Raw genomic sequence first — 24,138 nt, 5'->3', positions numbered from 1 at the left:
AGTTCTGAGGAAGGGTTACCAGACCCGAAACGTTAACTCTGTTTTTTCCTTCACAGATGCTGCCAGACCTGCTGATCTTTTCCAGCAACTTTGTTTTTGGGCCTCACAGACTAGTCAAGCAATAGCCTGACAGTCATACTCATGGAATCATACCTTACAGACAAATGTTCCAGACACCATCTTCACCATCCCTGGATATGTCCTGTCCCACTGGCAATACAGACCTAGCAGAGGTGGCAGCACAGTGGAATACAGTCAGGAGGGAGTTACCCTGGGAGTCCTCAACATTGATACTGGACTTCATGAAATCTCATGGCTTTAGGATAAACATGGGCAAGTAAACCACCTGCTGAATACCAAATATTGTCCAGCCTCAGGTGATGAGTTTGCACTCCTCCATATTAAACAACATTTGGAAGAAGCACTGAGGATGGCAAGGGTGCAAAATGTACTCTGGGGAGGGATTTCAATGTCCACTGCCAAGAATGGCTTGACAGCAGCACTACTGATTGACCTAGCCGGGTCCTAAAGAGCATGGCTGCTAGACTGAGTCTGCAGCAGACGGTGAGGGAACCAACGAAAGGGAAAAATATACTTAGCCTCATCCTTACCAATCTGCCAACTGCAGAGGCATCTGTCCATGACAGAATTGTAACAATAATATCTGCACAATCTCTCTTTATATTTCTCATTCTTGCCTTCATATTAAGAATACTCTCCATTGTGCTGTATGAGCACTATCACCAAGCTAAATTGGACACTCTTTGGACAGACTTTGAACAGGTCTAGCAACTCAAGACTGGGCATCTATCTATAAGGCACTGTGGGCCATCGATAGCAGCAGAATTGTACTCTGCAATCTGCAACTTCTTGGTCTGGCATTAGCCATTACCATCAAGCCAGGGGATCAAACCTGGTTCATTGGAGAATACAGGAGGGGGCATTCCAGGAGTAGCACCCAGGCATGAGATATCAATTTGGTGAAAGTACCAAACAGGACTACTTGTGTGTCAAACAGCATAAGCAGCAAGTGACAGACAAAGCAAAGCAATCCCACAACCAATGGATCAAATCAAAGCTCTTCAGTTCCTGTCACATCCAGTTGTGAATGATAAATAAAAACTGAAAGAACTGCGGATGCTGTAAATCAGGAACAAAAACAGAAGTTGCTGGAAAAGTTCAGCAGATCTCACAGTATCTGTGAAGAAAAATCAGAGTTAATGTTTCGAGTCCGGTGATCCTTCCTCAGAACCTGATTGGTGGTAGACAATTACACTATTTACTGAAGGACACAGCTCCACTAATACCCCCATCCTCAATGACAGAAGAGCCCAGCACATTTGTGCAAAAGATAATGAAGCATTTGCAATCTTCATCCAAGAATACCAAATGGATTATCCATCTTGGCCTCCTCCAGTGGTCCCCAGCATCACAGATGCCAGTCTTCAGCAAATTCAATTGACTTCACGTGATATCATGAAACGGCTGGAAGCACTGGATGCTGCAAAGGCTATGAGCTCTGACAATATTCCAGCAAAAGGCCCTGCCACACACCTAGCCAAGCTGTTCAAGTAAACTGATAACACTGGCTTCTAGCTGATAATGTGGAAAATTGCCAGGTATATCCTGTACATAAGATGCAGGTTACATTCAACCTAGCCAACTACCGCCTCATCAGTCTACTCTTGAACATCAGTAAAGTGATGGAAGGTGTCATCAACAGTGCTAACAAGCAGCACCTGCTTAGCTACAACCTGCTCACTGACACCCAGTTTTAGTTGTGCCAACTCCTGACCTCATTACAGTCTTGGCTCAAACATGGACAGAAGTGTTGAATTCCACTAGTGAGGTGAGACAGTGACAGCCCTCGACATTAAGGCTGCATTCGACCGGGTGTGGCATCAAGGAGCCCTAGCACAACTGGAATCAATAGGAATCAGGTGGGAAACTCTCTGCTAATTGGAGTCAGACCTGGCACATAGGAAGATGGTTGTCATTGAAGGAGGTCAGTCATCTCAGTTCCAGCACATCTTTGTAGGAGTTCCTCAGGGTAGTGTCCTGGACCCATACATCTTCCGCTGTTTCACTAATGACCTTCCCTCCATTATAAGGACAGAAGTGATGATGTTTGCCGATGATTGCACAATATTCAGCACCAACTCAGATCCTGAAGCAGTTCACGTTCAAATGCGACACAATGTTGCAACACAAAGGCTTGGGCTGACAAAAGGCAACTAACATTTGCATCACACAAACACCGGCCATTAAGACATATCAAACCACCATCCTTCGACATTCAATGGTGTTACCATCATTGAATCCTCCACTATCAACATCCTGGGGGTTACCATTGACCAGAAACTTAACTAGACTCACCATATAAATACAGTGGCAACAAGAGGAGGTCAGAGACTAGAATTACAATGGCAAGGAACTCACCTGACTCCCCAAAGCCCATCCACTATCTACACAGCACAAGTCAGGACTGTGATGGGATACTCCCTGGAATTCCCTCCCTAAGATCATTGTGGGTCTACCGACAGTATATGAACTGCAGCAGTGCAAGAAGGCAACTAATCACCACCTTTTCAGGGGCAGCTAGGGCTATGAGTGCTGGCTAGTCAGCAATGCCCACATCCCATGTGTGAATGAGAAAAAAGACAAAGTTTCAGTTTAATGTTTCAAGCAAAAGATGGTACCTCTGCAATCTATGAGTATGTCAACCTAAATTTTGTGCTCAATTCTCTGCAACATGATTTGAAAATAAAACCTTCTGATTTTGAGGCAAGTGTATTACCACTTAAGTAGAGAGTTCATATAGAGTTCTGTAAACTGCATTTTGTTTTGTCTCCACTGGCGGTGCCAAAAATGAAAATAAAAATCTTCTTCTGAATGCCAGTGGAAGCATAGAGTTTACATCCTTTATATTGTTGGGTGTAATTCGCAGGAGGAGCACCAAGTATGCAAAGTAGGAATTACTGTTACAGCAGAAATTAGGCCCTCAAACCTCTAGGCAATTCATCTTCATGGAACTACCAGAAAGCAAAAAACTGAAGGGTTCTATTAACTTCTAGTCAGTGAATGTTATCAGATGTGTCCTGCCTTAAAGATGCCTTCAGGAAAATCCAGCCAGTTTAGCTGACATCAGAATTACAGACTTTTTAGCTCCCTGATCATCAGGATGCAATAACTAATGAAACCTGAGGGTGATAGTACTGTACCTGTGCGAATGGAAAAAATTCTAATGAATGAAACACCCTGTACACACAAAGCAAAGATAAACAGATTGGCAATGAAATTATTTAAATGTTGACTTGCATTTTGTTTCTGACAAATTATCAATTATACTAGAAACCTTCAACTGCCATTTCAAAGCATATGAATGGCAAAGCCACTTGTTGTGTCGTCTTGGACCCTTTTTAATAGAGGTCAGCCCCCATGGTACTTCTTCATCTTCTTGTGGAGGTTTACAGAATCTCCACTTGACAAAAGGCCACAGTGCAGTGATTGGAAGAATGAATGCTCGGAGTGTGGAATTACAAATAGAGATCATCTTCTCATTTTTCAGTGCAGTGGCATTCCTGAGAGTAGTCATTTAATGTGGACTTTAGTAACTGATATAAAACGAGGAGCATGTAAAAATGACAGATATAGAAGCTCCAGCTGCATCTAGTCACATAAGTGCAATATTGTGGTGGCATAGTGGTAATCACTGAATGAGTAATCCAAAACACAGGTTAATGCTCTAGGAACATTTAATTTCAATGAATAAAATACAAAATTGAAAAGTTGTCTCATTAATCGAGACTATAAAACTATTATTGATTGGTATAAAAGCCTGCAGAAGGAAATCTGTCACCCTTATTTCATCTGGTCTACATGTCACTCCACATTAACAGTAATGTGGTTGACGTTTATCTGCCTTCTGAAATGGTTTTGCAAGTCATTCAGTTTGAGGGTAATTAGGATTGGGCAGCAAACGCTGGGCTTTTCCAGTAACATCTAGATCCAATGAAAGAATAAATAATAGAGAATCAGTACAGTAACATGTCATATATAATGAACCCCACATATGGAGTTCAGTGATATTTCATCATCTTTAGTCAGTAGAAATTTCTAAGTCTCAACTACACGAATATAGAGTATGCAGATGGTAATGAGTGTAAAAGCCGAAAGAACCGTGGATGCTGTAAATCAGGACAAAGTTGCTGGAAAAGCTCAGCAGGTCTGGCAGCATCTGTGAAGGAAAAAACAGAGTTAACGTTTCGAGTCTGGTGACTCTTCCTCAGGACTGATGGTGGCTGGGAAAACGTCAGTTTATATGCAGAAAATAGGGAAATGAGAGTAATTTTCTACTGTTGACTCAACTCATGAATAAAAATGACCCAATTCTACTAGATCCACTCAAAGAACAAACAAAATTACAGCACAGGAACAGGCCCTTTGGCCCTCCAAGCCTGCGTCGATCCAGATCCTCTATCTAAACCTGTCGCCTATTTTCCAAGGATCTGCATCCCTCTGCTCCTTGCCCATTCATGTATCTGTCTAGACACATCTTAAATGATGCTATCGTACCCGCCTCTACCATCTCCGCTGGCAACGCGTTCCAGGCACCCACCACCCTCTGTGTAAAGAACTTTCCACGCATATCTCACTTAAGCTTTTCCCCTCTCACCTTGAAATCGTGACCCCTAGTAACTGAGTCCCCGACTCTGGGAAAAAAGCTTCTTGCTATCCACCCTGTCTATACCTCTCATGATTTTGTAGACCTCAATCAGGTCCCCCTTCAACCTCCATCTTTCTAATGTAAATAATCCTAATCTACTCAACCTCTCTTCATAGCTAGTGCCCTCCATACCAGGCAACATCCTGGTGAACCTCCTCTGCACCCTCTCCAAAGCATCCACATCCTTTTGGTAATGTGGCGACCAGAACTGTACGCAGTATTCCAAATGTGGTCGAACCAAGGTCCTATACAACTGTAACATGACCTGCCAACTCTTGTATTCAATACCCCGTCCGATGAATGAAAGCATGCCGTATGCCTTCTTGACCACTCTATCGACCTGCGTTGCCACCTTCAGGGTACAATGGACCTGAATACCCAGATCTCTCTGTGCATCAATTTTCCCCAGGGCTTTACCATTTTACTGTATAGTTCGCTTTTGAATTGGATCTTCCAAAATGCATCACCTCGCATTTGCCTGGATTGAACTCCATCTGCCATTTCTCTGTCCAACTCTCCAATCTATCTATATTCTGCTGCATTCTCCAACAGTCCCCTTCACTATCTGCAACTCCACCAATCTTAGTGTCATCTGCAAACTTGCTAATCAGACCATCTATACCTTCCTCCAGATCATTTATGTATATCACAAACAACAGTGGTCCCAACACGGATCCCTGTGGAACACCACTGGTCACAGCTCTCCATTTTGAGAAACTCCCTTCCACTACAACTCTCTGTCTCCTGTTGCCCAGCCAGTTCTCTACCCATCTAGCCTGTACACCCTGGACCCCATGCGGCTTCACTTTCTCCATCAGCCTACCACGGGGAAACTTATCAAACGCCTTACTGAAGTCTAAGTATATGACATCCACAGCCCTTCCCTCATCTATCAACTTTGTCACCTCAAAGAATTCTATCAAGTTGGTAAGACACAACCTTCCCTGCACAAAACCATGCTGCCTATCACTAATAAGCCCATTCTCTTCCAAACGTAAATAGATCCCATCCCTCAGTATCTTCTCCAGCAGCTTCCCCACTACTGACGTCAGGCTCACCGGTCTGTAATTACCTGGATTATCCTTGCTACGCTTCTTAAACAAGAGGACAACATTAGCAATTCTCCAGTCCTCTGGGACCTCACCCGTGCTCAATGATGCTGCAAAGATATCTGTTAAGGCCCCAGCTATTTCCTCTCTCGCTTCCCTCAGCAACCTGGGATAGATCCCATCCGGACCTGGGGACTTGTCCACCCTAATGCCTTTTAGAATACCCAACACTTCCCCCCTCCTTATGCCAACTTAACCTAGAGTAATCAAACATCTATTCCTAACCTCAACATCCGTCATTTCTCTCTCCTCAGTGAATACCGACGCAAAGTACTCATTAAGAATCTCACTCATTTTCTCTGACTCCTTGCATAACTTCCCTCCTTTGTCCTTGAGTGGGCCAACCCTTTCATGACCCCTTTTAGCCCTCTTAATTCCTTGTTTCAGATTGGTCCTACTTTCCCGATATTCTTCCAAAGCTTCGTCTGTTTTCAGTCACCTAGACCATACGTATGCTTCCTTTTTCCTCTTTGCTAGTCTCACAATTTCACCTGTCAGCCATGGTTCCCTAATCTTGCCCTTTCTATCCTTCATTTTCACAGGGACATGTCTGTCCTGCACTCTAATCAACCTCTCTTTAAAAGCCTCCCACATATCAAATGTGGAATTACCCTCAAACAGCTGCTCCAATCCATATTCCCCAGCTCCTGTTGAATTTTGCTATAGTTGGCCTTCTCCCCAATTCCGCACTCTTCCTTTAGGACCACTCTCGTCTTTGTCCATCAGTATTCTAAAACTTAAGGAATTGTGATCACTATTCCCAAAGTAATCCCCTACTGAAACTTCAACCAGCTGGCCAGGCTCATTCCCCAACACCAGGACCAGTGTGGCCCCTTCCCAAGTTGGACTATTTACATACTGCTCTAGAAAACCCTCCTGGATGCTCCTTACAAATTCTGCTCCATCTAAACCCCTAACACTAAGTGAATACCAGTCAATGTTGGGAAAATTAAAATCTCCCATCACCACCACCCTGTTGCTCCTACATCTTTCCATAATCTGTCTACATATTTGTGCCTCTATCTCACGCTCGCTGTTGGGAGGCCTGTAGTACAGCCCCAATGTCGTTACCACACCATTCCTATTTCTGAGCTCTGCCCATATTGTCTTACTGCTCGAGTCCTCCATAGTGCCCTCCTTCAGCACAGCTGTGATATCCTCTTTGACCAGTAATGCAACTCCTCCACCCCGTTTACCTCCCTCTCTATCCCGCCTGAAGCATCTATATCCTGGGATATTGAGTTGCCAATCTTGCCCTTCCCTCAACCAAGTCTCAGTAATAGCAATAACATCATACTCCCAGGTACTAATCCAAGCCCTAAGTTCATCTGCCTTACCTACGACACTTCTCGCATTAAAACAAATGCACCTCAGAACACCTGTCCCTTTGCATTCATTATCTGCTCTCTGCCTACTCTTCCCCTTAGTCACATTGATTTCATTATTCACTCATTGTATCATGAGCTTTAAATTATCTATGGAAGTCAGATGAAAATCTGGAGTAAACGTACTGAATTGGGAAAGGACATTTTAAGTGAGTTGAGACCAGATCTGTTCTGGGTAAACAGTAATTAAAGATGGAAGGCTTAACTGCAATTGAACAGTGGGCTGCTTCAAAAAAGTGATTTCAGCACACTTGAATGTTTCCTCTAAATAAAGTCTTCTGTTTGTGTCCATTCTTGTAAAAGTGCGGTACATTGTTTGTTTGTAGTGGGGCCACATCCTCCTGGTTTCAAAGAAACAGCGGTGGAGAAACATTCCCAGAAGGAGAAATGTAAAGCAAACAAAGCTAGAGCTTAGTGAATGTTGATGTACAGATATGGCAAGATGAAATAGAACAAGAAACTGCAGTTAGTCAGTTTAATCACAGTTGTGGGAAAACTTTATATTCACTTGTGCAAGTGTGAAATACTTAAAGAAAGCCAGCACAGATGGAATAAAAAAAAGTAAATTGAGCTTAACTAAATAGTCTGAATTTTCCAAATATGTAACAGAGAGTGCTAATGAGGGTATTATGCTTGATGTGTATGGACCTCCAAGAAGCATTTGATAAGTAATAGAAGTGTTAGTAAAATTGAAGCACATGGACCAAAAGACACACTGGCAGCATAGATACAAAACTAAGTGATAGGAGACAGAATAGTGGTGAAAGATTGCTTTTTGAATTGGAAGACATATAGCGCACATCCAAATGACCATAGAAACAGCAGGAAAAGTGGAGCCGAGGATTATCATCTCACCATTATCTCATTGGATAGCTGATGCCTCTTCTTCCTCAGGAGGCCAAGGAAATTTGGCATGTCCTTAAGGACCCCAACTATCTTTTATAGATGCATCACAGAAAGGATTCTATCTGGATGCATCACAGCTTGGTATTGCAATTGCTCTGCCCAAGAGCATAAGAAACTGCAGAAAGTTGTGAACACAGCCTCGACTGTCATGCAGGCCAACCTCCAATCCACTGACTGCATCTACACTTCCCATTGCAGCGGAAAGGCAGCCAACCTTATCAAAGACCCCTTCCACCCTGGTTATAATCTCTTCCAACCTCTTCCCTCAGGGAGGAGATACAAAAACTTAAACACACGTACCAATGGTTCAAGAACAGCTTCTTCCCCGCTGTTATTAGGCTGCTGAATGGACCTCTCAAATTTCAAATCTAAAGTTGATCTTGCTTTTTGTACGCCTTCTGTGCAGCTGTAACTTTGTATGCCTCGCTCTGTTCCATCACCCAATGATCTGTATGTCCTTGTATGTTATGATCTGCCTGTACGGCACGCAAAATAAAACTTTTCACCGTACTTAGGTACATGAGACAATAATAAATCAAATCAAAGAGTAGACACAATGGGCTGCTTCTGCTCCTATATCTTATGGCATATATATTTATTAAGCCTGCCTCATTAGACATCACCAGATCCAAATAGCCTAATCCCTGGCTGGATTCACAACATACTGTTCTAGGAAACTGTCCCAAGAACACTACATGAAGTTTTCCTTGTGGCTACCTCTGCCAATCTATCTTTACCAATCTACGTGGAGATTAAAATTACCCATTATTAATGTACTAACCTTAGAGCTAGCATACAGGTGGAACAGGAAATCAGGTAGACTAATGGAATGTTGGCCCTTATTTCAAGGGGGTTGCAGGATAAGAGTAGGGACGTCTTGCTGCGACCGCATCTGGAGCAATGAAAGCAATTTTAGACCCCTTATTTAAAGAAAGGTATGATTTAATTTGAGACATTTCAGAGGACATTCACTAGGATAATTCCTGTTATGGAGGGATTGTTTTATGAGTAAAAGGTTAAACAGGCTGGGACTTTACTCATTGAAATTTAGAAGAATGGGGAAGGTTAGACTGGATCTAAAAAGTTAAAGTTCTAAATTGGAGGAAGGCCAATTTTGATGGTATTAGCCAAGAACTTTCAAAAGTCAATAAGGGTCAGATGTTTGCAGATAAAGGAACAGCTGGAAAATGGGAAGCCTTCAAAAATGAGATAACGAGTGTCCAGAGACAGTATGTTCCTGTTAGGGTGAAGGGAAGGCTGGTAGGTGTAGCAAATGATAGAGAAATTGAAGTTTTGGTCAAGAAAAGGAAGGAAGGATATGTCAGGTATAGACGACAGAGATTGAGTGAATCCCTAGAAGAGTATAAAGGCAGTAGGCTTACACGTAAGAGGGAAATCAGGAGGGCAAAAAAGGGATATGAGATAGTTTTGGAAAATAGGGTTAAGGAGAATCCAAAGGGATTCTACAAATACATTAAGGACAAGAGGGTAACTAGTGAGAGCATAGGGCCCCTTAAAGATCAGCAAGATTGTCTATGTGTGGAACCACAGGAGATAGGGGAAGATACTAAACGAGTATTTTGCATCCGGGTTCACTGTGGAGAAGGATATGGAAGATATAGAATGTGGGGAAATAAATAACGACATCAGAGGTGGTGGTGCTGGACATCATAAAATGCATAAAGGTGGATAAATCGCCGGATCCTGATCAGGTGTACCCTAGAGCTCTGTGGGAGGCTAGAGAAGTGATTGCTGGGCTCCTTGCTGAGATATTTGTATCATCAATAGCTGCAGTGAAATGCCAGAAGATGGGAGGTTGGCTAACGTGGTGCCACTATTTAAGAAAGGTGGTAAGGAAAAGCCAGGCAACTATAGACCGGTAAGCCCGACATCGGTGGTGAGCAAGTTGTTGGAGGGAATCCTGAGGGACAGGATTTACATGTATTTGGAAAGACAAGGGCTGGTTAGGGATAGTCAACATGGCTTTATGTGTGGGAAATTATGTCTCATTAACTTAGTTGAGTTTTTTTGAAGAAGTAACAAAGCAGATTGATGAGAGTAGAGAGGTGGACGTGATCCATATGGACTTCAGTAAGGCATTCAACAAAGTTCCTCATGGTAGACTGGTTAGCAAGGTTAGATCACATGGAATACAAGGAGAACTATCCATTTGGATACAGATCTGGCTTGAAGGTAGGAGACATGGTGGTGGTGGAAGTTTGCTTTTCAGACTGGAGGCCTGTGACCAGCAGTTTGCCACTGCTTTTCATCATTTATGTAAATGATTTGGATGTGAACATAGGAGGTATGGTTAGTAAGTTTGCAGATGACACCAAAATTGGAGGTATAGTGGACAGCGAAGAAGGTTACCTCAGAGAAGAATGGGATCTTGATCAAATGGGCCAATGGGCTGAGGGGGGCACGTGCAAATAGAGTTTAATTTAGATAAATATGACGTGCTACATTTTGGAAAGGCAAATCAGGTCAGGACATACACACCATGGTAGGATCCTAGGGAGTGTTGCTGAACAAAGAGACCTTCGCGTGCAGGTTCATAGCTCCTTGAAAGAGAAATTGCAGTTAGACCATATGGCCATAAAACAAAGGAGTGGAAATTAGGCCATTTGGCCCATCAAGTCTGCTCTGCCATTCAATCATGGCTGATAAGTTTCTCAACCCCATTCTCCTGCTTTGTCCTCATAACCAGTGATGAATGTGTTTGGTATGCTTACCTTTATTAGTCAGTGTATTGAGTATAGAAGTTGGGAATCATGTTGCGGCTGTATAGTACATTGGCTAGGCCACTTTCGGAATACTGTGCGCAATTCTGGTTTCCCTGCTATAGGAAGGATGTTGTGAAACTTGAAAGGATTCAGAGAAGATTTACAAAGATGTTCCCAGGGTTGGAGAGTTTGAGCTATAGGGAGAGGCTGAATAGGCTGGGGCTATTTTCCCTCAAGTGTTGGAGGCTGAGGAGTGACTTATAGAGGTTTATAAAATCATGACGGGCATGAATAGAGTAAATAGACAAAGTCCTTTCCCCAGGATCGGGGAGTCCAAAAATATAGGGTATAGGTTTAAGGTGAGAGGGGAAAGATTTAAAAGGGACCTAAGAGGCAACTTTTTCATGTAGAGGGTAGTGCGTGCATGCAATAAGCTGCCAGAGGAAGTGGTGGAGGCTGGTACAATCACAACATTTAAGAAGATATTTGGATGGGTATATGAATAGGAAGGATCTAGAGGGAAATGGGCCAAAGGCTGGCAAATGGGACTAGATTTATTTAGGATTTCTGTTTGGCATGAACGAGTTGGACTGAAGGGTTTGTTTCTATGCTGTATATTTCTATGACCGTATGAGAAATGAACTTATTGAAATATGTAGGATTCTTAAGGGGATTGACAGGGTAAATGCTGAGACAATAATTCCCCTTTAGGACCAGAGGGCATATTTTCAGAATTAAGGGTGCCAACTTAAGGCTGAGATGAGGAGGAACTTCTTTTCTTAGAGGGTTGAGAGTCTTTGAAACTCCTTGTCACAGAGAGGAGTTGTGGGGCAGAGTCCTTATGTATTTTTAAGGCTGAGTAGATCGATTCTTGATTGGTAGAAGAATTAAGAGTATATGGAAAGGGAGGGAAGTGTATGTAAGGAGTGTCAAATCAGCTATGATCCTACGGAATTGAGGAGAGGCTCAATGGGCCAAATGGCCTACTCCTGTTTCAATTTCTTATGGCCTGTGGTCTTTTTTTACATGCCGTCACTATATTCAGATTTATTCTCTGTCTAAACATATAGCTACTGTTTAGGAGGCCTACAGACTATTCCATCAGTGTCTTCTTCCTCTATTTACTTCTTACCTCTACCCAAATGGATTTTATATCTTCCAATCCTAGATCATTTCATGCTTTCATACTTATTCCATCCTGTACTAACAATGCTACCTCACCACTCTTTCCCTCCTTTCGCGAAAGTCACATATCCCTGAATATTTAGTTCCTAGCTTTGATCTCCTTGTAACCAAGTCTCTGTGAAGATGATAAGATCATACCCATTTACCTGGATCTTTTCTGTTAATTCATTCATTTTGTTCTAAATGCTACATGCTTTCAAATAAAGAGCTTTTAATTTTGCCTTTGTATCATTTTCATTTCCTTTGACCCTATTTACTGCTGTTTTTCTATCTTTGTACACACCCTCCTTTCCTGTCCCACCTTGGGTATTGTTACTCAAATTGATGCCTTGTAATGCTGCCATATCCTTTTGCTTTGTAAACCTACATTTCACCTCTCCCATACTCTCCCCCTCCCCCTCCCCGTCCCCCTCCCCCTCCAATCAGTTTAAATCCCGGCGATTGGTAATAGGACCACTGTTTCCTTTCTATATCTTAATGAATTGCTCTTTGTAGTAGCAGGCCAGAGTTCCAAAATTTGCAGATGACACAAAATTTGGAATTATACTAAACTGTGAGGAAGAAAGCGATTGACTTCAAGAGAACACGGACAATTTGGTGGAAGGGGCAGACACGTGGTACATGATATTTAATGAGAATTACATGATATGTCGAGAAATGCAAAGTAATACATTTTACTAGGAAGAATGGGGAAAGATAACTTGAAATAAAGGTGGGAATTTAAAGTGGGTGTATGAAGAGAGACCTGGGGCATACAGACACAAAATGCTGAAGGTAGTAGGTCAGGCAGCAAATGATGAATAAGGTATACATAATCCTGGGCTTCATGAAGGCATAGATTTCAAAAGCAAGGAAATGAATCTTTATAAAACACTAGTTTGGCCTCAGCTGGAGCTTGTGTTTAATTCTGGTCACTGCACTTTGAGAAAGGTATGAAGACGTTAGATGTGTGGAGGTTTCCGAGCAGATTTGGAAAAGACTTCCGAGATCACTCCAGGGGTTATGGACTTTGCACAACAAGCTGACACACAGGGATAGTTGGATGCTTAAGCAACTGTAAATTGAGTTTTAAAGGGCACCAGCACCTTCTGACATGTGCACTGTTTAAAATTAGGTGGGGAAAGTTCTGACTGTTTTACTGAAAATAAATTTAATTTTTTCTTTGTATTTTTGCGACCTCCACCCCTAGTAATTGATTGATTTTAAAAAATTCATTAATAGGATGAGGGCGTTGCTGGCTAGGCAGCATTTATTGCCCATCCCTAATTGCCCAGAGGGCAGTTCAGAGTCAACCACAATTGCTGTGGGTCTGGAGTCACATGTAGGCCAGACCAGGTAAGGATGGCAATTTCCTTCCCCAAAGGACATTAGTGAAACCAGGTGGGTTTTCCCTGACAATCGACAGTGGATTCATGGTCATCATTAGATTCCTAATTCCAAATATTTTATTGAATTCAAATTCCACCATTTGCTGTGGCGGGATTTGAACACAGATCCCCAGAATGTTATCTGGGTCTCTGGATTAACAGTTCAGCGATAATACCACTAAGCCATCGCCTCCCCTATTTAGGACCTATTTTCATAAACAAAGGTTAGATGCAATGAAAAATAAAATTTAATACTTGCTCAGAGGTTGCTCCCTCTAAAATATATAAATATGAGCTTCTTAATATACAAGTGTATTACTCATACTACAAATATTATACTTATTAAGGGAGGGATTATCAATGCTGGAGATTTGAACATTTTGTTTTTGGGTACTTAATGTCAGCATCACCAATCCCACCACCAGTTAAGTGTTTAGTAAATATCCTATTATGATAACAACCTGAGTAAACAACCCATTGTGGTATTATTTTGTCTTTCACTGTAGTCACATTGCGGACCCTGAATCAGATTGCAAATTGATTTTCCTGTGGTATACAACAAGAACTTGGATCTATAAAGCACCTTACAAACAGAAAAGAAAACGTATTGAAGTCTTTAATAGATATGTACAATAGGAATTGGATTTAGATTTTCCAAATTTATTTAACACAGCACTCTGTGGCCAGCAGGGGAAACTTTCATCGTGTCAGTCTCAGCTGGACCTGAACGCAAACTCCAAGGTGTAAAACTGGTGTAAACCCCAAAATGCTGGTACACATGGACCATTTGTCACCTCACAATTCTTTAGCTCTCACCTTTATATTTTTGCTATTCTGCACTTGGCAATGAACTTTTATTTTTTAGTTGTGATCTTTACAGAATTCTTGTATAGAGGACATCTTCTAAAACTCGGGATTCAAACCATCTCCCAGAATTGACTGAACCAACTTAAGAAGGTTCTGCCACTGAGAGCTAGCCTATAGAATTGAAAGCATTAGTTAAACAGTCCAATCTCCCTCAGTTGGCTCATACTCAGCCTACCTGCTTGAAATTGCCATTCTTTCGCTGCTCCCAGTCCATCATGTCGTGAAAGATTGGGATCATTACATTCCGTACCTCAGCTTGTGGCACCAGTGTGACACCCAGGAAGGGGCCAATCATTCCTGGGATAAAGTGAATCTTATTTTCACCTACAAACAAAATTAAAATACATATTTGTTTAAAGAAATGCATGAAACTTATGCCTATTGGCATTTTATTAATTAATCACAGCAACTTGGGTTAGGACAGTGTGAAGCATAAATTCTTGCCACCAAAATTTAAAGTAATTCAAGTAATTCAAGGTGTTGGACCCCAAAACCTGGGACATTATTCTCCTCTGGCGCAAGAGATGAGGTATCAAAAATGGACACTAAATACCTTTACTATGCTCTGCTACTGTGCTCTGATACTCCACACCTCTTTAATTCAGTCTGGACATTTCACGTTCTCTGAGAATTAAAATTAGCTTTATTGTCACGTGTACTCACATGAGCACAGTGAAAAGTTCATAAGTTGCTACTTATGATGTCATCTTAAGTATAAATGTACCTAGGTACAGATTCTTAAGTACAAATTCTTAGGAAAAAACTGGAAAAAGAAATAAAAAGTCCAGCATTTCAGACCTTCTCACTATCTTAGGTACAAAAGTACGAAATCATAGGAATAACTTAGAAAAATAAAGAAATAAAAAGTTCAGAATAACAGTCCTGCAAACCTGGTCTGTGCTGGCACCTAGCGTTCAGACCGTGCCAGGCCTCACTTCCAGATGGCACCGGGCTTCACCTCAAGGCTCGTACCACTCAATTTTCTTGTTTTAATCATTATTATTTAGAATTAATCTCAACATTAGAAGTAGTTGAACTTGGAAGATTTTAATTTGGGCAAAAACAGTTGATTTTCTAGTTGATAAAGATAGTAGATAGATGCTAAGGTTGATCTGAACATCTCAATAACATGCTGCAAGTTGAGGTTTCTATGAAACTCCTCCTGCACTGTGCCATACACTAAAGTATGTCAATCTGGATATTCATACAATATACAATAAAGACCACACTGCCATTTTATATAGTAATTTTGCATCGGTTTGCAAACAGATTCATAAAATTATACAGAGCTTAGAGCATATAAACAGGCCATTAGGCCCATTTGGTCCAGACTGATGCTTATGCTCTACATAAGCCTTTTCTTGCCACTTTTCATCTAATCCTTTTGGCATATTTTCTACTCTTTTCTCCTTTATATGTTTATCCAGTTTCTCTTTAAGGATATCTGTGCAATTTAATTCTGCAGTTCCACATTCCAATCAGTCTCTGGATAACAAAATTCCTTCCGAGTTTATCATTGAATTATTGGTGACTATTCTATAAACTGTAATAATATCTTCAAATTTTAGATTCAAATAAATTCAAAATATTAAGCAGTAGCTGTGACAAGATCCAGCATTGACGTTTATTGAAATGAACAAAGAAAACACTTTCATTTTTATCGTCATTTTCATGATCTCCACACGTCTCAAAGAGCTTTACAGCTAATGATGTACTTCTTTGAGTGTAGGAAGGTGGGGAACACAACAGCTAAATTGTGTACGGCAAACACTTAAAACATATTCAAAACATTTTCCCATTCTATCATTTTTTTGTGAAAGCATTTGCTTTTAACAGAATTGCTAATTGTTTAATGCCTAACTGGTTCCATCTCTTCCTCTGTGTTGGTATGCTTAGTGCTGTGACCAGTGGGATCATCTAAGAAGTTTCCAGTTTCAAATGATATTTTCTTAGAACAACCAATTTAGACACTTTTATGTGTAAACAAGAATCATAATCTGTCACTTGCTCTTGAAATAACTCCACAGAGGCCAGTATCCTATCACCAAGTAACCCTTTATTTACAAATGGACAGTCCTCGAATATAGTACTGCCTCACACAGAGTCAGGTATCAGAATATCAGTATCTCTGACACTCACCCTTTTTCTATGTCAGCTAAGGCTCTCAGATTGGACCAGATTAATAGTTCCAATCAGTGAACTCATATTCTACGAGGTCCAGTTGGCTGATCTCATTATAATCACTATAGCTCTTGTATACAGTTTGTAAATATATTGCATTTTTGGTGTCACAGGCATATGGTTGTGAGGAGAGGTTAGACATTGATGGTATAAAATGATTCCCAAAATCTAAACTATGAAGCTGGGAGAAGAACAGCTTTATTGGTAAAGAAGAATTAGAACTGTAACTGAGAGACTAGATATAACTCTAGAAAGGGAAGCAGCAGAGCAGAAATTATTTGACTCATTGGTTTCTGATATCAATCACCGGCTTAATCTGTTAGGTGGAGATCTGTTCGGAAAAAAACGAGTGATGCTATGGAAATTTATAATCTAATAATGATATCAGAAGCAATGTGGAGAGCCACAGATCCACAGGGAGAATGAGAGATCATAACATTCTTAAAGGTAGACTGTACTGCTTCTTGAAACAATCTATAAAGTGAAGAGTTACTACACACTGTCACTATCTGAAATAACTCCACAGAAGCCAGTATCCTTCACCAAGTCATCCTTTATTTACACATGAACAGTCCTTGGCTTTAGTACTGCCTCATTTAGAGCCAGGTACCAGAGTGTCAGCATCTCTGGAGCACCTTTTTATCTGTTAGCCAGGGTTCCCTGATTAGACCAGATTAACAGCTCCAATCAGGGAACTCATATTCTTTGAGGTCCAGCTGGGCCAGGAGGCCCGGGTTCAAGTCCCACCTTTTTCAGAGTTGTGTAATAATATCTCTGAACAGGTTGATTAGAAAAATAGGTTAATTAAAAAAAAAATCCTTGAAACAAGGATGACATCTGCCAGGCTTCATGATCTTGTATACTGTATCAGCTGACTAATCTGGAGCCATGGGTCTTTTGGCAGAGAGGGCGAAGACGTTCCTTAAGGAAATGAGGGTCTTGAGGCAAGGTTCTGCTCCATCTTCTGATTTTGTCACTTCTCTGCAGAGTTTATACATTCATTTCCATAATCTGTTGCAGCTCGTTAGATATATCAAGTTTCTCCTACACACTAATTTCAATTTGCCCCTTTTCAATTGGTACCCTTAATATTTTTCTGTCTTCCTTCAGATCAGATACTGTCTTTAAGCTGTGAAAACAGGGTCTGCTCTGGAAGTTGATGATTTGGACGCAGATATACCAGTAACATTGATTGCACACGATCATGTGATGCTGAAGGAACTAGCATCAATGAGGATATTGTGTTTGTTCACTAATCTTCACACTGACTATTCTGTTGAGACACTGCTCGTGGATTTCCCTGATGCTTGGAAGTGCCTTTGGTAAGTGTCCCATGTTGCAATGCCATATAGAAGAGAGGTGATAACAATTGTATTGTGGGCTAAAGCTTTGCCCTCTCATAGATCTCTGTGTCATCACAGACCCGATTACAAAATTTGTGGAAGGCAATGTTGGCACAACTGGTTCTGTGCTAGATTTCTTCTTTGCTGGAAACTTTTAGAGAAAAAAGCTGTCAAGATACTGGAAGTGTCCAAGGATGTGTAAAGTTGCCCCAGTAATAACAATAGCTGGAGATATAGGTGCCTGCTTGGTGGGGAGATGTGGAGGATTTTGGTTTTGTTGATGTTACATATGAGACCTTTTTTTAATATCAAGTTAAAAAGGTGAAGGTGGTCTGAATGTCACTTGCACAGTTGTTGGTATCTTCTAAGATGGGGAGAGTTGAAGGGTTATCTTGGTCTTGGCTGTCTTGAAAAGTTTTCCATCTAGTCAAAATGTAATTGTACCTCTTCTGGAAGTTAGTCACAATAGTTGGGACAACCATTCAGGCTTGCTTGATAGCTGTCTGGATACGAAAAAGCTTGGTCTCTAATCCACTGCAAAGGACGGTCATTGAGGTGCTCCAGGATACGAACATACCAACAAGGAGCAGAAGTGGCATTCAGCCCCTTGAGTTGCTCTGTTATTCAATAAGATTGTGGCTGCTTTGACTGTAACTGCAATGTTGGCATTCCTGACTACCTCAGGTGGTGTTTCACCCTATTGTTTATTGATAATCTATCCACTTCTGCTGAAAAATATTCAAGAACACTTTCCACCATCTTTTCAGTGAGAGCTTCAAAGACTCACAGCCCCTTGAGAGAAAAAAAAATCACCTAATCTCTGGTTAAAAGGACTCCCCATGATTTTTAAGTGATAACTGGTTCTAAACTCTCTGTTAAGAGCAAACATTCTCTCCAAGGCCCCCTTGATGTTTTAATCAAGTCACCTAGAGTCAGAGTTGTACAGCATGGAAACAAACCCTTCAGTCCAACTTGTCCATGCCAACCAGATATACTAAATTAATCTAGTCCCATTTGCCAGCATTTGGGCCATATCCTTCCAAACCTTTCCTATTCATATACCCATCTAGATACCTTTCAAATACTAGGTGGCCCAGGGTTAGCACTGCTGCCTTGCTGTGCCAGGGACCTGGGTTTGATTCCACTCCCAGATGACTGTCTGTGTGGAGTTTGTACATTCTCCCTGTGTCTGCACGGGTTTCCTCCAGGAGCTCTGGTTTTCTCCCACAGTCCAAAGATGTGCAGGTTGAGTGAACTGGCCATGCTAAATTCCCCATGCTGTCCAGGGATGAGCAGGCTAGGTGCATTAGACATGGGAAATTCAGGGTTACAGGGATGAGGCGGGTCTGGTTGGGATGCTCTGTGGAGGGTCAGTGTGGACTAGATGGGCTGAATGGCCTGTTTCCACACTGTTGGGATTCAATGATACTCTTCTAAACTCCAGGGGGAGCAGGCCTACTCTGTTGAACCTTTACTCATAATCCAATCCATTAATTCCAGGTAGTTTTGATAGGTCTTCCCTGAAATCCTTCCAGCACATTTACATCCTTCCTTAAATAAAGTAACCAATACTGTGTACAGTAATCCAAATGTGGTCTCATCAATGCTCTCTATAACAGAAGCAAAACTTCCATAATTTTGTATTCAAATCCCTTCACAATAATTGATAACATTTTAATAGATTTCCTAATTACTTGATGTACCTGCATACTAATCTTTTGTTATTCATGCACTCAGGATAGTCAGATCCTACTGTGTCTTACTTCTTTTTTATTCTTACTGGAATACCAAAATGGACAATTTCACATAACACCCCATTTGCCAGGTCATTGATGACTCGCTTAAAATATCTATATCCCTGAATAGCATCCTTCTGTCCTCTTCACACTTACTTTCCTACCTTTCTTTGTATCATCAGCAAACTGACAAACCATACCTTCTATCCCTTCAATCATGTCATTTAAAAATAATAATATAGTGGAGGCCCTATCACTGATCCCTGTGGCACACCACTTGCTACATCTTACCACCCTGAAAATGCTCCATTTATGCCTACTCTTGGCTTCCTGTTATCCAGCAAATCTTTCACCCACCCATGCTAAAATGCTATCTGTACACCATAAGCTCTTTTTTTGCAGTAGATATTGCAAATGATCAAATGCCTTCTGGAAATTTAAGTACAGTATATCCACTGATATCCTGCCACATCTAGTCATGAATGGTGGTGGACAATTGCACAACTCACTGGAGGAGGAGGATCCACAAATATCCCCATCTTCAATGGTGGAAGAGCCCAGCACATCAGTGCAAAATATATGGCTGAATCTTTCAGCCAGAAGTGCCGAGTGGATGATCCATGTTGGCCTCCTCCAGCGGTCCCCAGCATTACAGATACCGGACTTCAGCCAATTCGATTCACTCCACGTGATATCAAGAAACTGTTGGAGACACTGGATACTGCAAAGGCTATGGCCCTAACAACATTCTGGCAAAAGTACAGAAGGCTTGTGCTCCTTAACTTGCTGCTCCCCTAGCCAAGCTGTTCCAGTACAGTTACAACACTAGTATCTACCCAACAATGTGGAAGATTGTGCAGTTATGTCCTGAATATAAAAAGCAGGACAAATCCAACCCAGCCAATTACCGCCCCATCAGGCTACTCTCGATTATCAGTAAAGTGATGGAAGGTGCCATCTACAGTGTTATCAAGCAGCTCCTGCTCACTGACGCCCAGTTTGAGTTCTGTCAGGGCTACTCAGCTCCTGACCTAATTACAGCCTTGGTTCAAACATGGACAAAAGAGTTGAATTCCAGAGGGGAGATGAGAGTGACAGCCCTGACATCAAGACTAAGTTCGACTAAGTGTGGTTTCAAGGAGCCCGAGCAGAAACTGAATCAATAGGTATTGGGGGAAATCTCTCCGGTGGTTGGAGTCATACCTGACACGTAGGAAGATGGTTGTGACTGTTGGAAGTCAGTCATCTCAGCTCGAGGTCATCTCTGCAGGAGCTCCTCAGGGTAGTGTCCTAGGCCCCACCATCTTCAGCTGCTTCATCAATGACCTTCCTTGCATCATAAGGTCAGAATTGGGGATATTAGAAGATCATTGCACAATGTTCAGCACCATTCGCAACTCCTCAGATACTGAAGCAGTCCATGTTCAAATGCTCAAGATCTGGACAATATCCAGGCTTGGACTGACAAGTGGCAAGTAACATTTTGCTACACAAATGCAGGCCTATGACCATCACCAATAAGAGACAATCTAACCACCCCGTCCCTTAACATTCCATGGTGTTACCATCACTGAATCCTCCACTATCAACATCCTGGGAGTTATCATTGACCACAAACTCAACTGGATTCATCACATAAACACATTGGCTACAACAGCAGGTCAGAGGCTAGGAACACTATAGCGAGTAACTTACATCCTGACTTCCCAAAACCTGTCCACCATTTATAAGGCACAAGTCAGGAGTGTGATGGAATACTCCCCACTTGCCTGGATGAGTGCAGCCCTAACAACACTCAAGAAAACTTGACACCATCCAGGACAAAGCAGCCTGCTTGACTGACAAGCATCCATTCCTTCAACCACCAGCGCTCAGTAGCAACAGTGTGTACTACCTAAAGGATACATTGCAGATATTCACCGAAGATCCTTGGACAGCACCTTCCAAAGTCATGGCCACTTCCAAATAGAAGGACAAGGGCAGCAGATATATGGGAACATAATCACCACCTGCAAGTTCCCGTCATAGGCCCTCACCATCCTGACTTGGACGTATATCTCGGTTTCTTCACTGTCACTGCGTCAAAATCCTAGAATTCCCTCCCTAAAGACATTGTGGGTCAATCCACAGCAGGTGGACTTCAGCAGTTCAAGGTGGCAGTTCACTACCACCTTCTCAAGGGCATCGAGGGATAGGCAACAAATGCTGGCCAGCCAGCAACACCTACGTCCCACAAGTGAATAAAAAAATAGATTCCTCTTTATCCACAGCATGTGTCATTCCTTCAAAGAACTCCAAAAAGACATCTGGTTAAACACAACTTTCCTTTCACAAAACCATGTCCATTTTGCCTGACTACCTTGAACTTATCTAAATACTCTGATATAACTTCTTTAATAATAGCTTCTAACATTTTCTCTGCAAGGTAACTGGTTTATAACTTTCTGCTTTTTAATTTTCCTCTGTTTTTGAATAAAGCAGCAACAAATCTAATAGTACATTCCCCATAAGTTTAGTATGCAAATAGTGAATTAGTTCTCCAGCCACTTATTTTAAGGCCCATCCTGGGCATATATCAGCCCATAGTTCCAACAGTTTACTCGATAACCCTTCTCTGGTAATTGTGATTTTCTTAAGTTCCTCCTTTCCTTTCTTATCCTGATTTGCTGCTGTTTCTGGGCTGTTCTTAGTATCCTCTACAGTGGAAACTGGTTTAGAATATCTGGCTAGCTTTCTCTCATATTCGGATTTCTACATTCTTATTCATATTTTAGTCATTTTTGCTATTTCTAATATTCTGTCAAATCTTCTAATGTGTTTGCTTGCACAATTACGTGCTTTTCCTTTTATTTTAACACTATGTTTAACTCTTCCAGTTAACCACTGATAATGGGTCCATCCTGTGGAACACTGTGGAATGCATGCATATTTTGAAATATTCCCCTAAATTGCTGTACTGCACCTCTATTGACCCAGCTTTAAAACCTAGTTTACCAACTAATTTTAGCTAGCTCTGCTTTCTTAACTTTATAATTGTCCTTATTTAAGTTAAATAACTGACTCACTTCTTTCTCTTTCTCAAACTGAATATAAAATCTTGTTGCACAAATAATAACAAATTCTGCTGTACTCCCAAGTCTCTGGAGGACATCCATGGGCTTCATGGTCGATGCAGCCAAAGGCTTTTGACAGATCAACAAAAGTCACAGAAAACACTTTGTATTGTTCCAGATACTTTTCCTGGATTTATTGAGTGACAAATGAAAACAATGAAATTCCTTTGGATGGCTGAAACTATAATGGATTATTGGAAGGCATGAATTCGCTTGCAGGTAGGAGGTAGATCAGGAGAACTCATGTGAGAACCGTCCCTACAGTGGACAGAGGGATACGCTCTATAGCTCCTGTAAGTTGGTTATCTCCCTTCTTGAAAAATGACACCATGATGGCATTGTGGAAGTCGGGAGGCAGTACTTCTGCCTAAATCTCTGTAAAATGATCTGAGCGTGAGTGATAAGTGGTCATGACCACCAATTTTACAGATCTCTGCAAATTACTGTCTTGACCACATGCCTTGTGATCCTTCCTTTGAAGGATAGCCTTTCATATGTTAGCAAGTGCTGGCAGCCAACCACCTTCAGGTGCTTCGTCAATGACCTTCCTTCAATCATAAAGTGAGAAGTGGGGATGTTTGCCAATGATTCGGAATCACATATGACTCTTTACCTTGGGGGTTACCACTGAACTGAAACTGACTGGACTAACCATTAGTTATAAGAGCAGCTCAGAGGCTAGGATTACTGCGGTGAGTAACTCACCTCCTGCCTCCCCAAAGCTTGTCCACCATTTATACGACACAAGTCAACAGTGTGATGGAATCTTCCCCATTTACCTGGATAAGTGCAGCTCCAACAAAACTCAAGAAGCTTGACACTATCTAAAGGAAAGCAGCCCGTTTAATTGGCACCAGACCCACACACATCAACTCCCTCGACCACCGATGCTCAGTAGGAGCAGTGTGTACTCTCCACAAGATACATTGCAGAAATTTGCCAAAGCTTCTGAGATAGCACCCTCTGAACCCATGCCCACTACCATTCATGAAGGAGAAGGGCAACAGATACATGGGAAAACCATTGCTTGCAAGTTCCCCTCCATGCCACTCACCAACCTGACTTGGAAATTTTTTGCGGTTCCTTCAGTGTCGCTGGGTCAAAGTCCTAGAATTATCTCCCTAGTGGCATTGTAGGTATACCTAGAGCGCAAGGATTGCAGCAGTTCAAGCAGGCTGCTTACCATCACCTTCGCAATGGCAACTAGGGAAGGGCAACAAATGCTAGCACGGCTTGGGATGCCCATATCCCACAAGTATCACCTGTTAATTATAAAGACTTTGGAACACATTGGAACATACAGGGCCCAGATGCTTTGTCTCCAGACCCAGGCCACGAACAAAAGAGATAGTAGGAACTGCCGATGCTTGAGTCTGAGATAACAGGATGTAGAGCTGGATGAACACAGCAGGCCAGGCAGCATCAGAGGAGCAGGAAAGCTGATGTTTCGGGTCTGGACCCATTTCTGAAGAAGGGTCCAGACCCGAAACGTCAGCT

General features: G+C 41.8%; 1 protein-coding gene across 1 annotated transcript in view; it reads right to left on the bottom strand.

The window, feature by feature from the left end:
• Positions 1-24,138, bottom strand: part of dock3 (dedicator of cytokinesis 3) — an 821,127-nt gene that overhangs the window by 106,236 nt on the left and 690,753 nt on the right. Inside the window, exon 29 of the mRNA XM_048606243.1 lies at positions 14,444-14,592. Within this exon, the coding sequence (XP_048462200.1) occupies positions 14,444-14,592 (149 nt within the window). The remainder of the gene's footprint in view (positions 1-14,443; positions 14,593-24,138) is intronic.

Source organism: Rhincodon typus, chromosome 16 (genome assembly GCF_021869965.1).
Source record: "Rhincodon typus isolate 14 chromosome 16, sRhiTyp1.1, whole genome shotgun sequence".
Classification (NCBI taxonomy): Eukaryota; Metazoa; Chordata; class Chondrichthyes; order Orectolobiformes; family Rhincodontidae; genus Rhincodon; species Rhincodon typus.
The sequence above is the reverse complement of the archived record's forward strand: the minus strand, read 5'-3'. Positions and strand labels throughout refer to the sequence as shown.